This window comes from Babylonia areolata, chromosome 6, assembly GCF_041734735.1.
Source record: "Babylonia areolata isolate BAREFJ2019XMU chromosome 6, ASM4173473v1, whole genome shotgun sequence".
Taxonomy (NCBI): domain Eukaryota; kingdom Metazoa; phylum Mollusca; class Gastropoda; order Neogastropoda; family Buccinidae; genus Babylonia; species Babylonia areolata.
The window spans coordinates 45,701,461-45,722,625 of NC_134881.1; the positions used below are offsets into that span (position 1 = coordinate 45,701,461).

At 44.0% G+C, this 21,165-nt stretch overlaps 1 protein-coding gene across 9 annotated transcripts in view; it reads right to left on the reverse strand.

The window, feature by feature from the left end:
- Positions 1–21,165, reverse strand: part of LOC143283086 (uncharacterized) — a 103,032-nt gene that overhangs the window by 15,230 nt on the left and 66,637 nt on the right. For 8 of the 9 annotated variants that reach the window (XM_076589133.1, XM_076589132.1, XM_076589131.1 and 5 more), the window contains 8 exons: positions 20,711–20,842; positions 18,332–18,496; positions 15,934–16,077; positions 11,532–11,659; positions 7,403–7,435; positions 2,785–2,908; positions 1,574–1,718; positions 178–253 (listed from right to left, as the gene is read on the reverse strand). In XM_076589133.1, the coding sequence (XP_076445248.1) occupies positions 178–253; positions 1,574–1,718; positions 2,785–2,908; positions 7,403–7,435; positions 11,532–11,659; positions 15,934–16,077; positions 18,332–18,496; positions 20,711–20,842 (947 nt within the window). The remainder of the gene's footprint in view (positions 1–177; positions 254–1,573; positions 1,719–2,784; positions 2,909–7,402; positions 7,436–11,531; positions 11,660–15,933; positions 16,078–18,331; positions 18,497–20,710; positions 20,843–21,165) is intronic. The other variant, XM_076589134.1, reaches the window with a different exon arrangement.

Below are 21,165 nucleotides of genomic sequence, written 5' to 3' on the forward strand. Positions count from 1 at the left end.
GGACATCTCTACATATACTCCTGTGCTGAGGGGACATCTCTACTTACACTCCAGTGCTGAGGGGACATCTCTCTACTTACACTCCAGTGCTGAAGGGACATCTCTCTACTTACACTCCAGTGCTGAAGGGACATCTGTACTTACACTCCAGTGATGAGGGGACATCTCTCTACTTACACTCCAGTGCTGAGGGGACCATAGTTGTCTGTCTCATTGACGCCCAGAGTGATGGCCACGGTCAGCAGAGGGATGCCTGGCAGACACACAGTCATGAGTAACGACCCCTTAATTGCAGTCAGTCATGAGTAACGGCCCCTTAACTGCAGTCAGTCATGAGTAACAGCCCCTTAACTGCAGTCAGTCATGAGTAATGGCCCCTTAACGGCAGCCAACTCTATCCAAACATGGCTTTCTCAGATGAGCTTGTCAAATGATGCGTGACTGATCTGGGCACCTTGAACTCATATGAGTGTGCATTACAAACCTTTGTGTTTTTAACTGCTTGTTGGTAAACAAGCAAACATTTAAAAATCTCTAAAAAGAGGGACAGGGAAAGACTGACATTCATACACCATTCTGAGTCTGTGCCTTGTTTGGGTCACATACTACTACCTTCCATTCAATTCATGCTCTTTGGAAGGACATGTCAAAATGTCAGGACAACCGTTAACGTAATCATCGTCATCACTGTTGTTTAACGCCCAGCCACTATACTGCGCCCTGTCAGAGCTGACAACACCGTCAACACTCACTCCACACAACCCGAAAAGAAAGAACGCTGCAAACAAGAAATCAGGGCACAAGTACCGTCACATTCTAGCACACAGACAAAGGGCATGCTTGTGATCTTGACCATTTCATCAAGCGCCTAGTTTTAAGAAAAAAAAAAAGCACACACACAAAAACCAGAACACATAGACATAATGCACAAAAGTGTGTACAAAAACAGACATACAAACCACAATGCAGCACCAGACAGGAAGTGAACTAATGATCTGTACTTTCTCGCAGTTCCAAACTTTCTCGCACATTGCTTTCTCTCGAACTTTATGAGAAAGCATGCATTGACAAGAAGGTATGGTTCTTCCCCCATCATGCTTTCTCACAATTACTTCCTCGCAAACTATGAGAAAGCATGGGAAGTCCCCATCATTTGTATTCAAAACATTTCCTTCGTCATCGGTGATGGTTTTCCCGACACAAATCTCAGAGAGAAATGAGAGAAAAGGAAAGGAGAGAGAGGGAGGATGATGACAATGAGCATCGTGATTACCATGATAACATTAGTGAAGATATTGCTGGTAATGTTATGGATTGTTTAATGCTTGTGTGTGTGTGTGTGTGTGTGTGTGTGCGTGTGTGTGTGTGTGTGTGTGTGTGTGCAGGTGCATGCATTCATGTGCCTGTATTAAATTCCATGTGCGTGTGTGCGAAGGGGTGTGTGTGTGTGTGTGTGACTGTCTGTCTGTCTGTGTGCGTGCATATTCGCGTGCACACACATGTACATGTGGCCGTTTCATTTTGTGTGGCACTGAGAAGTGAAAGCATGGCGGGGCAGCAGTCAGCCACGTACCCCATCCGATGAGAGAGCACTTGAGGATGAAGTTGGTGAAGTAGGTCTTGAAGACCAGCACTAGGGCCAGGTACATGTAGAAGGCCTCCACTGCCATCCAGCACAGCGCCGACAGCAGAGAGAAGTGCAGCAACACTGCCACTACCTGCACACACACACACACACACACACACAGAGTGATGGTCTAGAGGTAACGCGTCCGCCTAGGAAATGAGAGAATCTGAGCGCGCTGGTTTGAATCACGGCTCAGCCGCCGATATTTTTCCCTCCACTAGACCTTGAGTGGTGGTCTGGACGCTAGTCATTCGGATGAGACGATAAACCGAGGTCCCGTGTGCAGCATGCACTTAGCGCACGTAAAAGAACCCACGGCAACACAAGGATTGTTCCTGGCAATATTCTATAGAAAAATCCACTTCGATAGGAAAAGCAAATAAAACCGCATGCAGGAAAAAATACAAAAAAATGGGTGGCTCTGTAGTGTAGCGACATGCTCTCCCTGGGGAGAGCAGCCCTAATTTCACACAGAGAAATCTGTCGTGATAAAAAGAAATACAAATACAAAACACACACACACACACACACACACACACACACACACACACACACACACAATCATATACTGTTTTAAAACAAAAGGACATTACAGTAGCAGAAGGCTCACTAGTTTAATATACAGACCACTAATGGATGCCATGAAAATAAAATATACTTCTAAAGTAACTTGCATCTGTGGCAATGAAATTACCCTGTACATATCATACATGAATGTCAACAGTTAAAAGTATATTTACCTCTTTCATTTACAAAATCTGCAGTTCCATCTGCTTCAATTAGGAACATTTTATATGACAAAGAACTTAGTGTTTGAAATATTTCAGTTAATTAGGAGCCCCACTGTTGTAATTTTACTTGTTGAATAGTTCGGTTTTTTTTCTATATTCTTTATATGTGAATTGAAGAGAGAGGAATAGGGAAAGCAGTGATGATTTAAGGCATGGGTGGGGTGGGGAAGGTAATGGATTTTCGTCTAAAATCACAGTTGTGGATAGACGTCAAACAAAAGAATGAACACACACACAAACACACTCACACACACATGCACATATATATATATGAATGATTGTGCACACGTGCATGCCTACATGAACAAGTGCATGCATACATGCACACACCCACGCCCACAACCACACCCACACACAGCACCGTACCTTACAGCCGATGAGATTATCCAAGGCATAGGGCTGCATGCCGGCCACAAAGACCAGGTTGGACAAGGTCAAGGCCACACACAGGTTGACCAGGATCTTGGACGGATTGTCTCTCCGCAGTTTTCTGTGGACCACCTCACAGCGTCACAACACAACATTTCTTTCTGCACCATTTGGTTTCGGTTTTTGTGACCACTTTTTCCTTCCTGCTTGTTAAAATGTTTGCTATCAAGGCATGTGGAACAGGAGCAAGAAAGCACATGGCTCCACATGATCAGGATCATAAATGATACCATGGAGATGCAGGAAAGAGAAAGAAGCAATAACTGGATACATGACCATGCTGGCAAAGAAGCCATGAAAACACTTTGTGACTTCATGGCTGAAACTCTCCAGAAATGTGGGTAACGGTTTGTCAAGCTGGGTAATATTGTCATGCTGAATGATACTGTCAAACACTAGCCTATGACTAGCAGAAACTATGACCTTACTCGCCAAGTCGTCACAAGCAGATTACTACTGGCTAAAGATGTGAAACACTAGCCCACCATTCACCGAATGTACTACGACGCTACTGCTCTGTAATTAGCACAATTCAACAAAATTCTGAAAGTGACAGTGACTGTCCAATACTGACTGGTGATTGGCTGAAGCAGGTACACATAAGCCAATGGCATAACACCTGACTAATGCAGCCTAACAAATGACCAAGAAGCATCACATCTTATCTACCAATGTCAGTTATTCACCAAAAACTGTGCATGTATTGTGTGTGCGCTTGTGGGTGCATGCATGTGCATATGTATGTGTCATCTGCCTGGAGTAATTTTGCTGAGTGTCTTTGTTACAAAAACATCACCAAACAATGATAAATTTTCCTGCTCAACAAACTTTCACCATAACTGTTTCTGAGGGAGTGAATGCACAATTGTTGATAGTGACAAGTTGACTTTCAGGATGTCAGAGAGGGACAGAGGGTGTGGATGATGGAGGAGGTGGGGGAGGGGTGAGTGGAGGGGTGTATATGGTGCTGTGTGTGTGGGGCGGGGGTGGAGGGTGTGGGGGGTGGGGGGAGGTGCAAAGACAGATACAGGGAAAGGAGCAGAGTGATGTGGGTGATAACAAAGGTCACCGTCAGATGACATGAGACAAGAACATTCCCAAAGTTTGCTTTGATAAGACTCATCAAAGAAACAATAATGCCCATAATTTCTTTAAAGATGAACTCATTCTGATTTTGTACAATAAATCCTACCTATAAAAACTAAACTATTAACTCTTTTAAACAGATAAACAGGTAATATTTCACAATTAGACACCCCCCAAAAAAACAACAACAAAAAAACTAACAAAAACAAAACAAAACCCAAAAACAAAAAAAACAAAAACAAAACAAACAAACAAACAAACAAAAACCAACCAACCAACCAAACAAAAAGAAAACAGTCTCACATCTCACTATGTAAAAACAATCTTTCTCAAATCTCACTATGTAAAAACAATATCTTACATACCACACCCAAAATCTGACATGCATGCACATATCACCAGACTATGTTAAATGTTCATGGTCATAGCCTGAACTAGTTATCACACCAAAGCAACTGTCATGCAATTCCAACCGAGATGAAGTGAACAGAAGGCAAAGTGACTTGTAGCAAAGCTCTCAGTGCCAAACAGCACATCTGGTCTGATTAAAACAAAACAATTCAAAATGAGAATGGACAAAAAGCACTTTCATCAATGCCAACATTGCATCAAGAAACTTTGGTTTTCACGAATACCAAATGTTGCTGAAGCTCAATGATGTCAGTTTGCCAGTGGATGTTAAGTCAAAACAATAAGCTTGCTGAACAACAACAAAATCTCCTTAATCTGCATGCAGTAGTGGTGAATGGAATGAACTCTGCATATAATGGAAAAGGGGGCGAACTCCACATGTGTAACACAAGGGGGTGAACTCCACATGTGAAACACAAGGGGGTGAACTCCACATGTGAAACACAAGGGGGTGAACTCCACATGTGAAATGCAAGAAAGGGGGGGTGTGAAAATTCCCTCCCTGGAAAAGACCAAACCATCTGTGTACAGCCTACAGAATATTCTACCTTGTGAATATCTAACCCATCACCACCTATAATATACTGAAAGAAAAAAAACAACTTTGCAGCTCCATAACCGACAATGATTATACAATTTTTGTTGTAACCATTACCAATGTTACCATCACCAATCATTTTAGGTTTTGCTTTGCTTTGTCTTGTTTCAACAAATGACAGCCAACCACACAAACATGTCAGGCATCATGTGTCACGCTGATGAACAGGAGTTCTGTGAACTCTTCCCCTGTGACCACGTCTCAGTAACGAAGCCATCGAAGGCACACTTAATTAGCATGTCACAAACAAGGCATGGGTATAGAGCAGAAACAAAGCTGCATGCATCCAAGCTGAAAAAAAACTGTGGTCAATAATTACCACAGTCACAAATCTACTGGACCCATATGGAGGGCGAGAACAAATGATACAGGTAAACGACAGAGAGAATAAAAGGTAGGGAACATTTGGCAGGTGTGCTATGGAAAGTGTGTGAAAACTGATTTCCATCATTATTCCTGTGCTGTCTTTGTCAACTCCTGCCCAGCTGTCGACTCTATTTGATGGGAAAATGTCAAGCGTGACTCCTGTTCCTACACCCCCAAGTCCTGCAACATATCTCTGTACACACACCCAAACTCTCCCCTACACTTACACCCTTGAAGTGGGGGAAATGTGAAACTGAAGGCTACCACTACCACACATACAGACGATCCAACCCCATGCACATGATACCCATCCTACTTAAAAAAATAACCGGATGCCAAATCAGAATGCTGTACTAATAATGATACTGTGGTTGTTGTGAGGTTTGTTCATTACATCCAGAGAGAACACTGGACTTTTATTCACTTTATTCTATTGAACTACAGGCTACAATGCAGAGGTCTATACAGTGAGTCACGGTGGAGGCTTTGGGAAGGGTGGCTGTATGAGTGGAGAGGCAGACAGAGAGAGTGGAGAGACAGACAAAGAGAGTGGAGAGACAGAGACAGAGAGAGTGGAGAGACAGAGACAGAGAGAGTGGAGAGACAGAGACAGAGAGAGTGGAGAGACAGAGAGAGTGGAGAGACAGTGACAGAGAGAGTGGAGAGACAGAGACAGAGAGAGTGGAGAGACAGAGACAGAGAGAGTGGAGAGACAGAGACAGAGAGAGTGGAGAGGCAGACAAAGAGAGTGGAGAGACAGAGACAGAGAGAGTGGAGAGACAGAGACAGAGAGTGGAGAGACAGTGACAGAGAGAGTGGAGAGACAGAGACAGAGAGTGGAGAGACAGTGACAGAGACAGTGGAGAGACAGAGACAGAGAGTGGAGAGACAGAGACAGAGAGAGTGGAGAGACAGAGGCAGAGAGAGTGGAGAGACAGAGACAGTGGAGAGACAGAGACAGAGAGAGTGGAATGACAGTGACAGAGAGAGTGGAGAGACAGTAACAGAGAGAGTGGAGAGACAGAGACAGAGAGAGTGGAGAGACAGAGACAGTGGAGAGACAGAGACAGAGAGAGTGGAGAGAGAGACAGAGAGAGTGGAGAGACAGAGACAGAGAGAGTGGAGAGACAGTGACAGAGAGAGTGGAGAGACAGAGACAGAGAGAGTGGAGAGACAGAAACAGAGAGAGTGGAGAGACAGAGAGAGTGGCGCTATGGGCCTGGGAAGGGGTGGCAGTTTTCATTCCTTGACCCCTGGTGCCAGAGTTATTCTTAGGGTTGCTGCAATTCCTGTGCTGATAAAAATCCCCAGTTAAATACAAGAAAAAAACTAGGTCACTACAAACGTCCAATGATATAGGATGTGACAAAAAGCAACCCAGTTTTCCCGTCAGGACTTAGAAACAGCCCTCCTGTGATTTGTTCTAGGGTAATAAAAAAAACATCTACCTCCTGCCATGGTGTGAAAAGTAATGTATCTTTTCATGCTGATCAAGAGACAGAGTGTGCAACACCAATACTGATGCGAAAGTCTCAGCCGACTTTTATAATTTCATTATGAATGGCTGATAAAGAAATGGACAATGTAAGTCGCATTTAAGATTTTAAGAATATTATTTTCTTAATCTTTTGAACATTCACCTTTTGTGCATATACCCAGAGACAAAGGAAGGAAGAACAATGTTTTCATGTCTTTGTTTCCAGCATGATGGGTACATTTATGATTAAGAAGAAAAGCGACCGACAAAATCCCACCCCTTCCACACTTCCCACCCTACAACAGTCAATCAGTGTGTAGGTGCAATGCATGCATTCACACACATCTTTGTTAAAAACCAAACCAACGCTTTTCAGCACTGCTAGTCACACCAGTGCACCAACACCAAGGCTGATGATTGCTTTTTTTTTATTTTTTATTCTCTCCCCTTTTCTAACCAGTTACACAGCTCTGTCTCTTCATCAGCCTGTCAACAGCTGCCCTTCATGACTGGGGGTGGGGGGATGGGAGGGGACAACAGCGCAGGACGATAACAGGTGTCTATGAACCAGTAACTTGAACGAAGCAAATACAGCGAAAAGGCAACACTGGACATACTCTTCAGACAAGGACCAACTGCCATAGGAATTCCTGAAAAAGCAAATGAAAATTAACATGACAAAAGAAAAAATATTTAAAAAAAAACACACACACCCAAAACACAAAATAAAAGCAAAACAAAAAACAACAACAAGCACACCCTTTCAGAAGCAACTAAATACATTACATCAACAGTCACACACACACACACACACACACACACACACACACACACACACACACACGCTGTGTGTTGATATAGATATTTCCATAACTCTGAAAAGAAACGAAGATGTAAAACCAAACATAACGATGTTGGAGAACGTTAGCCCCATCTATTCAACAATTCCAATGGGAAATCCTTATGGAAGTGAATGAAGTTTGTCATGTGACCACAGTCCATACTGTAGTAGCTGAAACAAATATTTGTCAAGATGCAGAAATGCAACATTCGAACTAGTATTATCTTGAGCCCTGAAGAAAGAAACAGAACTATAAGACCACTTTTGGAGAGCAGAACAGCAAACTGAATTGGACCAGTCTCACTTCAAGTATCCATGTCAATTATTGTCCTGCTAAGTGGAAAGACCTATTTCAGTGCATAAAAAACTGTTTCCAAGTTAAATTCCAAGACTACAAACAAACACAAGCATCATCCTGCAGTCAATCTTGGTGACTGTTTTAAGTAATCTGACTGCTTGGTACTTTCTCCTGGTAGTCGTCTTCCACTCTACCAACTTTCCCTTATAACTTTGCATGCATGTATTTTTCTGAGTTTTTTTTTTTTACGTACTCTCTGAAATTAAATATGCACCCTAAAAAGAAAAGAAAAAAAAAAGCTCATTCAAGTCTGATAACCAAACATTTGCTGACGCATGAATTCCGTTTTTACTCTTCAGGCTCAAATAATACCAGTTAAATGTGTCTTGATACTGGAGTCAAGTCTTTCTTTTTATAATATGGTCCCAACACCCACCACTATGGTCGTCATGCACTATGATCTATAGTGACTATTGTACGCTCCTGGCTACAGAGCTGACAATATGTGTACTGTCCCTTGTCACTGGCTACACACCAACACCAGGCCATACACGTGTAACTGTGGGGCAGTGGTTGTGATGAGGGGAAAGGGGAGGGGGAGGGGGGCCATGAATTATTACCGGTGGTGGCTCTGCTCTGAACCTGACTCGTGTGTTTCCCGTCTGGACATGGGGCTACACAGCACGGGGAGACAACTACATCCACTGTCATTTCAGCAGTTTGACACATCCAGTCAACTTCAGCAGTCTAACACATCCAGTCAACTTTAGCAGTCTAACACATCCAGTCAACTTCAGTCAACTTCAACGATCTAACACATCCAGTCAACTTCAGCAGTCTGACACATCCAGTCAACTTCAACGATCTAACACATCCAGTCAACTTCAGCAGTCTGACACATCCAGTCAACTTCAGTCAACTTCAACGATCTAACACATCCAGTCAACTTCAGCAGTCTGACACATCCAGTCAACTTCAGCAGTCTGACACATCCAGTCAACTTCAACGATCTAACACATCCAGTCAACTTCAACGATCTAACACATCCAGTCAACTTCAGCAATCTAACAATTCCAACTGGAAGCAATGTCAAACCTCTTACACTGCTCTAGTTGTGCAAGAATGCAACCATGTGCATTTGCACACATGCGCATTTGTATGTACACACACACACACACACACACACACACACACACACACACACACACATGCATATAAAACAAGCAAAAGACTACAGAGAATGAATGGAAACTAAAACTAAGGATGACTGCAAAGCAAGAACATGAACGACAAACGTCAGATGGGAGGATAAAGAAAAACCAAAGAAAACCAGTGATGACGATGTCTTGAAAGAAGAACCATCCAAATCATCAAACAGAGGACTGGGTGATGCTCACAGCGTGAAACAGGCATTTGGACTGCAGCAACAACACTAGGCAGACAAGAAGGAAGACCACCATGTGGGAGGGGGAGGGAGGTAGGGGGAGGGAGGGAGGGAGGGAGGAGGGAAAGACAGCGGGACACATGGACCAGAAGATCGGCACTGCAAGGTCTGCTGGGGCAGAAGACCTCAGGGCAACCTTACTCATAGTGTCTGGGGACTGCTGGTGTCTGGATGGCGACACAACGGACCAGGCGCAGGCTGCATGGAGTCGGGAAGAGCAGCATGAATTGATCAGAAGGGGGGAAAAAAACAAGACATTTCTGATCATCAACTCAATTGTCAATGGACTTTGACAAGCCACACCTTCCCCCACCCCACCACTCCCCCCCAAAAAACCCCACAAAACAAAACAAAGACAATACATAAGACGAGACAGCGAGTGAGGACAGTTTTACAGACTGCCAGAGACAGAAAGAGAATGATTCATTCATGGACAGGGAGTTCCATAGGTGGACGGGGAAGAGAGATCAGATCAGACTGAAGTCTTCACTGACTGAAGAACTGATTTCCTGTCGTCTTTCCCCTGCACCATTCAGCTGACTGTTAAAGAACGATCAAATCATGTGGTGATTACACTGGTTGGTTGGATCAGACAGCAACTGGTGGACTGACACATAGTGAAGAGACAGACAGACATGGGACTCCGGCACAGATGGAAACACACACACACACACACACACGGGTGCAATAGCAGAATGGTTTCAGCATTGGACTTTCAATCTGAGGGTCCCAGGTTCGAATCTCCTGATGGGTAGAGGGTGGAGATTTTTCTGATCTCCCAGCTCAACATATGTGCAGACCTGCAAGTGCCAGAATCCCCTTCGTGTGTATACGCACGCAGAAGATCAAATATGCATGTTAAAGATCCTGTAATCCATGTCAGCATTCAGTGGGTTATGGAAACAAGAATACACCCAGAATATACTCCGAAAATGGAGTATGGCTGCCTAAATGGTGGGGTTAAAAAAATACACCACAACTGTGTATAGGTGTGTATCTGGAATCTGACTGAATGACACAGGAAACGATCGATGAACACCTAGTGGCAGCCATCAGTCGGTTCTACGTAGGTAGGCAGCCTGATGTGCAAATGACCCTGTGTTTGTAAAGCGCTTAGAGCTTGGTCTCCGACTGGGGATAGGCGCTATATTAGTATCCATATCAGTCAATAAATATCCCCCCCAAAGACACAAACTGGGTGGTAGTATAACAGATAAATATGTCCAATGGCTGAGTCATGATCTCCAACAACAGTGCCGCATGGATCTCATGCAGTGAAGGCTGAAGCCATGAGAAGCTGGACCAATAGTGAAACACATTATTCTGTGCTAAAGCAAACAGCTACATGCAATAAACCATCAATGGGCACAGCCGGGCATAATACTTGTGTGGAGATAACAAAAACTCAAAAAAAAACAAGACAGGTCAACTTTCTTTTCTGCTTCTTTAACTCACTCAGTACGGCCAGTCCTCTCTTCTCCTCTACACAGACCCCTCGGATGTCCAGTGGGTGTCTGAATGACCCAACCTTTAGCTTCCGTCGTCAGAATTGTGGTATTCTTTGTCAACATTCACCTCTTCAGTGTAAGAGCCTTCCGCTTGTAATATTTTGATGGTTGTAATTGGGGTGAAACGCTGTTAACGTCGTCTCTTTCGCCGTTCGTATGGAGAGATTTAAACAGAAATGCTTGCAGTAAACACTGGCCACGGGCCACACTTCAAAGCTGGAGTGGGGGAAGGAAGGGTGGAAGTGGGAGGGAGTGGAGGTGGGGGGAGTGTGGGGAGTGGTGGTGAGGGAGAGAAGAGTGGTTCAACAAGAGATCATCACTGATTTCATTATCACCCAGTTGGTCTGCTTTCTGGTTGGTCTTGATTCCGCTTGGTCTGGCAGTGTATAAAGGTTCAACAAGGGCCATACCAGAGCTGAAAACATCAACACTGACCCCATAAAACTTCAAAATAAGAAAACCTGAAAAGAATATCATGCAGTCTGACAGAGAGAGAGAGACAGACGCTTCGGCACTCTGATGTCATTGGCCATGAGGTCCTTAAGATATGGGTGAAGAGAGAGAGAGAGAGGCACACACACACACACACACACACACACACACACACACACACACACACACAGAGACAGAGAGATGATGATTCCTGCCCACTGACTTGAAGAGGCTGTAAGTGAGGAGTGTGAGGAGCAGAGCCAGCAGCGACAGCCCACAGCCGATGTAGGAGATGATGGACAGCGCTTTTTTGTCGGCCTCACTCAGCACCCCACCAGCCCCGTACACGTCCTGTTGACATACATCATTGTGATGTCAACATCAATCATTGTGACCTGCCACGCACACATGAGCACATGTGCGTGCACACATGTACGCGCACAACACACACACACACCACACACAGACAGCATATTACACACACACAAACACACACAAACACGGAAGCATGTACAAAAAAAACAAAACAAAAAAAAAACAACACAAAGTGCACACACACTACCACACACACACACCACCACCACCACCACACCACACATACATAGCGTACACCACACCGCACCAACACACAGAAACACACCACACCATCCACCCCCACAACAACAAAGACTGACACTGACAGACAAACCAGACCAATCATAACCATCACTAACACAGACAGACCATACCAATCATAACCATCACTGACACAGACAGACCATACCAATCATAACCATCACTGACACAGACAAACCAGACCAATCATAACCATCACTGACACAGACAGACCAGACCAATCATAACCATCACTGACACAGACAAACCAGACCAATCATAACCATCACTGACACAGACAAACCATACCAATCATAACCATCACTAACACAGACAAACCAGACCAATCATAACCATCACTGACACAGACAGACCATACCAATCATAACCATCACTAACACAGACAAACCAGACCAATCATAACCATCACTAACACAGACAAACCAGACCAATCATAACCATCACTAACACAGACAAACCATACCAATCATAACCATCACTAACACAGACAAACCAGACCAATCATAACCATCACTGACACAGACAGACCATACCAATCATAACCATCACTGACACAGACAGACCATACCAATCATAACCATCACTGACACAGACAAACCAGACCAATCATAACCATCACTGACACAGACAAACCAGACCAATCATAACCATCACTGACACAGACAAACCAGACCAATCATAACCATCACTGACACAGACAAACCATACCAATCATAACCATCACTAACACAGACAAACCAGACCAATCATAACCATCACTGACACAGACAGACCATACCAATCATAACCATCACTAACACAGACAAACCAGACCAATCATAACCATCACTGACAGACAGACCAGACCAATCATAACCATCACTAACACAGACAAACCAGACCAATCATAACCATCACTGACAGACAAACCAGACCAATCATAACCAACACTGACACAGACAAACCAGACCAATCATAACCATCACTGACATAGACAAACCAGGCCAATCATAACCATCACTGACATAGACAAACCAGACCAATCATAACCATCACTGACAGACAAACCAGACCAATCATAACCATCACTGACACAGACAGACCATACCAATCATAACCATCACTGACAGACAAACCAGACCAATCATAACCATCACTGACATAGACAAACCAGACCAATGAAAACTATCACTGACACAGACAGACCATACCAATCATAACCATCACTGACACAGACAAACCAGACCAATCATAACCATCACTGACACAGACAAACCAGACCAATCATAACCATCACTGACACAGACAAACCAGACCAATCATAACCATCACTGACACAGACAGACCATACCAATCATAACCATCACTGACATAGACAAACCAGACCAATCATAACCATCACTGACACAGACAGACCATACCAATCATAACCATCACTAACACAGACAAACCAGACCAATCATAACCATCACTGACACAGACAGACCATACCAATCATAACCATCACTGACACAGACAAACCAGACCAATCATAACCATCACTGACACAGACAGACCATACCAATCATAACCATCACTGACACAGACAGACCATACCAATCATAACCAACATTGATAGACAAACCAGACCAACCAAAACTATCACTGACACAGACAGACCAGACCAATCATAACCATCACTGACACAGACAAACCAGACCAATCATAACCAACATTGATAGACAAACCAGACCAATCATAACCAACACTGACACAGACAGACCAGACCAACCATAACCAACATTGATAGACAAACCATACCAATCATAACCAACACTGATAGACAAACCAGACCAATCATAACCAACACTGACAGACAAACCATACCAATCATAACCAACACTGACACAGACAAACCAGACCAATCATAACCAACACTGACACAGACAAACCAGACCAATCATAACCAACACTGACACAGACAAACCATACCAATCAGAACCATCACTGACAGACAAACCATACCAATCATAACCAACACTGATAGACAAACCAGACCAATCATAACCAACACTGACACAGACAAACCATACCAATCATAACCAACACTGACAGACAGACCAGACCAATCATAACCAACACTGACACAGACAAACCAGACCAATCATAACCAACATTGACAGACAGACCATACCAATCATAACCATCACTGACACAGACAAACCAGACCAATCATAACCATCACTGACAGACAGACCACACCAATCATAACCATCACTGACACAGACAGACCACACCAATCATAACCATCACTGACACAGACAAACCAGACCAATCATAACCATCACTGACAGACAGACCAGACCAATCATAACCAGCACTACCAGACAAACCAGACCAATCATAACCAACACTGACACAGACAAACCAGACCAATCGTAACCAACACTGACAGACAGACCAGACCAATCATAACCAACACTGACACAGACAAACCAGACCAATCATAACCAACACTGACACAGACAAACCAGACCAATCATAACCAACACTGACACAGACAAACCAGACCAATCATAACCAACACTGACACAGACAAACCATACCAATCAGAACCATCACTGACAGACAAACCATACCAATCATAACCAACACTGATAGACAAACCAGACCAATCATAACCAACACTGACACAGACAAACCAGACCAATCATAACCATCACTGACAGACAAACCAGACCAATCATAACCATCACTAACACAGACAAACCAGACCAATCATAACCATCACTGACAGACAAACCAGACCAATCATAACCAACACTGACACAGACAAACCAGACCAATCATAACCATCACTGACATAGACAAACCAGGCCAATCATAACCATCACTGACACAGACAGACCATACCAATCATAACCATCACTAACACAGACAAACCAGACCAATCATAACCATCACTAACACAGACAAACCAGACCAATCATAACCATCACTGACACAGACAAACCAGGCCAATCATAACCATCACTGACACAGACAGACCATACCAATCATAACCATCACTGACATAGACAAACCAGACCAACCAAAACTATCACTGACACAGACAGACCAGACCAACCATAACCAACATTGATAGACAGACCATACCAATCATAACCATCACTGACACAGACAAACCAGACCAACCATAACCAACATTGATAGACAAACCATACCAATCATAACCAACACTGATAGACAAACCAGACCAATCATAACCAACACTGACACAGACAAACCAGACCAATCATAACCATCACTGACACAGACAAACCAGACCAATCATAACCATCACTGACACAGACAAACCAGACCAATCATAACCATCACTGACACAGACAAACTAGACCAATCATAACCATCACTGACAGACAAACCATACCAATCATAACCAACACTGATAGACAAACCAGACCAATCATAACCATCACTGACAGACAGACCACACCAATCATAACCATCACTGACACAGACAGACCACACCAATCATAACCAACACTGACACAGACAAACCAGACCAATCATAACCATCACTGACAGACAGACCAGACCAATCATAACCAGCACTACCAGACAAACCAGACCAATCATAACCAACACTGACACAGACAAACCAGACCAATCGTAACCAACACTGACACAGACAGACCAGACCAATCATAACCAACACTGACACAGACAAACCATACCAATCATAACCAACACTGACACAGACAAACCAGACCAATCATAACCAACACTGACACAGACAGACCAGACCAATCATAACCATCACTGACACAGACCAACCAGACCAATCATAACCAACACTGACAGACAGACCATACCAATCATAACCAACACTGACAGACAGACCAGACCAATCATAACCATCACTGACACAGACAAACCATACCAATCATAACCAACACTGACACAGACAAACCAGACCAATCATAACCAACACTGACACAGACAAACCAGACCAATCATAACCAACACTGACACAGACAGACCAGACAGACCATGAGCAGAGCGAAGTTGGTGAGATGCGAACACTGGCACGTGCTGCTGTTGTCAGAGCTGAGGCTGAGGGCCAAGGTGCACCCCTCTGATGACCACTGCCGCCTCCCCACGTCCCAGAACACACAGCTGGGGTCAGAGGCGTTCTGCAACCACATCCACATCACATCTCACCACTGTCCATCACAGTTCACATCACACCTCACCACTGTCCATCACAGTTCACATCACATCTCATCATTGTCCATCACAGTTCACATCACACCTCATGATTGTCAACACACAGTGCTTTCTTTTGCATTCTTGTGAAAAATGGAAATGCATCTAAACCAGGGTTCTAATCAGTATTGAATATGAAACAACATTATTTTAGTCTTTTTTTTCCATAAGCAAAATACACATGTAAAAACAAGAACACACAGATAACATCAAGAATACACAGACACAGTGAATAACATTGATAATAACTAAACAAAGAAACAACAGCAACAACAAAACAGAAATGAAATATAGATTTACCAGTGTGTGTTGTGAAGCAATATAGAAGACTGAAATCACAACTCAAAAACGTTTGATTTTGTTCTTGTTTCAAACTGAGCTCGCTTCAGTTTAATTCTGTTACTCAAGGAGGATTCATTGTGTTCGAACCAATCCAAAGGCTCCGCACAATTGCTAAGCAGATCCCTGACCAGCAGTGTAACCCAACATGCTTGGTCAGGCCTTAAGCGAAAATAAAATTAAATGAAGTGAAGTAAGATACATAAATAAACGAACAAATAAACAAATTCATGAACTGAAAACTTAAAATAGTAAATAAAAGCAAAACAGACACTCAACCTTACCTCACTGAGGCACACGGCACACACTCAACCTTACCTCACTGAGGCACACAGCACCACACTCAACCTTACCTCACTGAGGCACACAGCACACTCAACCTTACCTCACTGAGGCACACAGCACACTCAACCTTACCTCACTGAGGCACACAGCACACTCAACCTTACCTCACTGTCGCACACAGCACCACACTAAAACTTACCTCACTGAGGCACACAGCACACTCAACCTTACCTCACTGAGGCACACACACACTCAACCTTACCTCACTGTGGCACACAGCACCACACTCAACCTTACCTCACTGAGGCACACAGCACACTCAACCTTACCTCACTGAGGCACACAGCACACTCAACCTTACCTCACTGTGACACACAGCACACTCAACCTTACCTTACTGAGGCACACAGCACACACTGAACCTTACCTCACTGAGACACACAGCACACTCAACCTTACCTCACTGTGACACACAGCACACTCAACCTTACCTCACTGAGGCACACAGCACACTCAACCTTACCTCACTGAGGCACACAGCACACTCAACCTTACCTCACTGTGACACACAGCACACTCAACATTATCTCACTGTGACACACAGCACACTCAACCTTACCTCACTGAGACACACAGCACACTCAACATTATCTCACTGTGACACACAGCACACTCAACATTATCTCGCTGTGACACACAGCACACTCAACCTTACCTCACTGAGGCACACAGCACACACTCAACCTTACCTCACTGTGACACACAGCACACTCAACCTTACCTCACTGTGACACACAGCACACTCAACCTTACCTCACTGAGGCACACAGCACACTCAACCTTACCTCACTGAGGCACACAGCACACTCAACCTTACCTCACTGTGACACACAGCACACTCAACATTATCTCACTGAGGACACAGCACCACATTGAACCTTACCTCACTGAGGCACACAGCACACTCAACCTTACCTCACTGAGGCACACAGCACACACTGAACCTTACCTCACTGAGACACACAGCACACTCAACCTTACCTCACTGAGACACACAGCACACTCAACATTATCTCACTGTGACACACAGCACACTCAACATTATCTCACTGTGACACACAGCACACTCAACCTTACCTCACTGAGACACACAGCACACTCAACATTATCTCACTGTGACACACAGCACACTGAAACTTACCTCACTGAGACACACAGCACACTCAACATTATCTCACTGAGGCACACAGCACACTGAACCTTACCTCACTGTGGCACACAGCACACACTGAACCTTACCTCACTGTGGCACACAGCACACACTGAACCTTACCTCACTGAGGCACACAGCACACACTGAACCTTACCTCACTGAGGCACACAGCACACACTCAACCTTACCTCACTGTGACACACAGCACACTCAACCTTACCTCACTGTGACACACAGCACACTCAACCTTACCTCACTGTGGCACACAGCACACTCAACCTTACCTCACTGAGGACACAGCACCACACTAAAACTTAACCTCACTGAGGCACACTGACCCTTACCTCACTGAGGTGGACAAAGGTCATGGTGACCGGGTCAGCCAGGTTGCTGACTTCATGACCCACCACTGTGGCATCCAGCACATGGCTGTTGACCTTGACCCTGCGGTCATCATCACTCTCCGACCCTGACACTGTCGGCCCTGTCTTGCTGGACTGACCAATCACCTGCACACAGTCAACGCCTTTTTGACTCACTTGTGTAAACAAAGTGAGTCTATGTTTTAACCCGGTGTTCGGTTGTGTGTGTGTGTGTGTGTGTGTCTGTGTGTCCGTGGTAAACTTTAACACTGACATTTTCTCTGCAACTACTTTGTCAGTTGACACCAAATTTGGCATAAAAATAGGAAAAATTCAGTTCTTTCCAGTCATCTTGTTTAAAACAATATTGCGCCTCTGGGATGGGCACAAAAAAAATAAAGAATGAAGCCTAATTATATGCAAACTGCATTTACTGTTATATTTATATTTTTTGTATTCTCTAAACTTGGCACTTTGATCTGATATTCTGACCCAACAGCTAGAGCAGTCATTATTATCATTTTTTGTTCAAACAGGAACTTCTTTTGCTAAGCATGGAAGTTTTATTTATTTTGCAAACGTTTTGGTGCAGATAGTAAAAAAGGGAAATTACTCTGTAATGCTAGGGGAGTTAATTTGCTTTAAACTGATCTTTCTCATCTTAACCATTACATTTTGAAATTATACTCAATACATAAAAAGCTTGGATTTTTTTTAAAGTGTATCACAAGTGAGTCTTGAAGGCCTTGCCTCTCTTGTTTTTTTTTTGAAGTAAAGAACATGTCAAACACATGCAAAGACAAAAAAACATGCACACACCAAACACTATTAAAGCATGATGAACTTTCATTTCCTGACCAAAAGAAACAGAAGAATGAAAAGAACATTTCAAGCAGAAGCACACACACATCTCTCTCTCTCTCTCGTTCGTTTATTTTTGTTTGCCCATTATTCAATGACTTGAGGCAGAAATTCCTAAAAGATTTCCTAAATTTACCCATAAGCATAATGTTAGAGGGGAAAAACGATAACTTAAGTCGTCAAGTTGGCAAATTCATTTTCCATGCTGTAAGAAGGAGACAACAAATCAATGCAAGTTAACGGATTTTGTCAATACCGCCCCGAGAAATGTGTTTCTCGTATTTTCATTGAACCTTGAATGCCAATGTTATTGGTAGTTTAGAATGTATGCCGTGCAGTGAATTAACTTTATATTCAATCTGGAAAATGACCTCATACTTAATAAGAAAAATTAGTTCGTATATACTGTGTTTAAAATGAAGTCATTTCATAGTCTGTAAATGAGCTGCTGGATTACCCATCTCCTCTTCCCCCATCCCTCTTCCCCCATCCCTCTTCCCCTTCCCCAATGTGTATGTATGCCTATGGCCGAAACACATTAAACCATCTGAATCTGAATCTCTCTCTCTCTCTCACTGATCACAATTCTAGAGTTAATGAGCAAGACAGATGTGTAGTATTTATTTTTGTGTGTCCTGAAAGTAAAAAGCATAGCATGCCATATACATAGTATACATCATTACAAACAGAATGGATGGTTTGATGGTATGATTTCTCTTTTGATGTATGGTTTTGATTTGTTTTGTTTGTTTTTTTCATTTAATGTGACAATAATTTTTTCTTCTTCTTTTTTTTTTTTTTTGCTGCCCCATCATCTGCGCCGTTTCAGTGGCATTACTCCCACGCCGCTCATTTAGATTCCCCCATACATGGCCACACCCGGGTTCGTCCGTCGCAGTTCGAGCGTCGGCAGTCCACAGGGAACCATCGATGTTAGGTCGCCTGGAGGCCACACACCAGAGGAGACCCTGCACTGCTGCTGAGTCACTTTGGTGGTGTTCAGTGGTGCCTGTTCTGTTTTAACGTACTTAGGACACCACCTACTAAGCCCCCTTCTAACGACAATAATGGCTTAGTCGCGGAGCCAGACTGAGTGAGTGTCTCTCCCAGAGTGGAGACCGCCACCACGTCCCTCAAACAACAGCCCCCCATGAATCTGCCGACACTGATGACATTGACAGGATGTGACAATAATTCATCAAGGCATGGTATTTAGATGTAAGACTTTGTTGTGGTCAGACAGCACAGAACCTTGTCACCCCCCTTGCAGGCAATGACAATAAGATGTCAAAGTCTCTCTCTCTGTCTCTCTCTGCCCCCCCACACCCCCCCTCTCTCTCTGTCCCTCTCTCTGTGTCGCTTACTGTTCAGTGTGTTCACTCTACCACTCTCTGTCCCCCCCCCCTCTCTCTCTGTCTCTCTCTGTCCCCCTCTCTCATTCTCTGTCCCTCTCTCTCTCTTTGTGTGTGTGTCTCTCTCACATTCAGCACCAAGACGTACCGTGAAGATTTTGTCTGAGGTCAGGGCCTTCATGGCGATCCTGGATGCCGGAGTGGAGGTGAGCAGTGTGGGGGGCAGCACCAAGCTGTTCACGTCTTTCCCAGGACTCTGCAGGTTGGGCTGGATTTGAACCTGCACAGGAATGACACTGGTCACTGCAGGAGCTGTCTAAAGTTGATGAGATGTTGGCCACAATGCACTACAGTGGACCAAACCTGGTCACGCTCTGCTGGCTTCAGTTGATGAGATGTTGGCCACAATGCACTACAGTGGACCAAACCTGGTCACGCTCTGCTGGCTTCAGTTGATGAGATGTTGGCCACAATGCACTACAGTGGACCAAACCTGGTCACGCTCTGCTGGCTTCAGTTGATGAGATGTTGGCCACAATGCACTACAGTGGACCAAACCTGGTCACGCTCTGCTGGCTTCAGTTGATGAGGTATCAGGGGGGA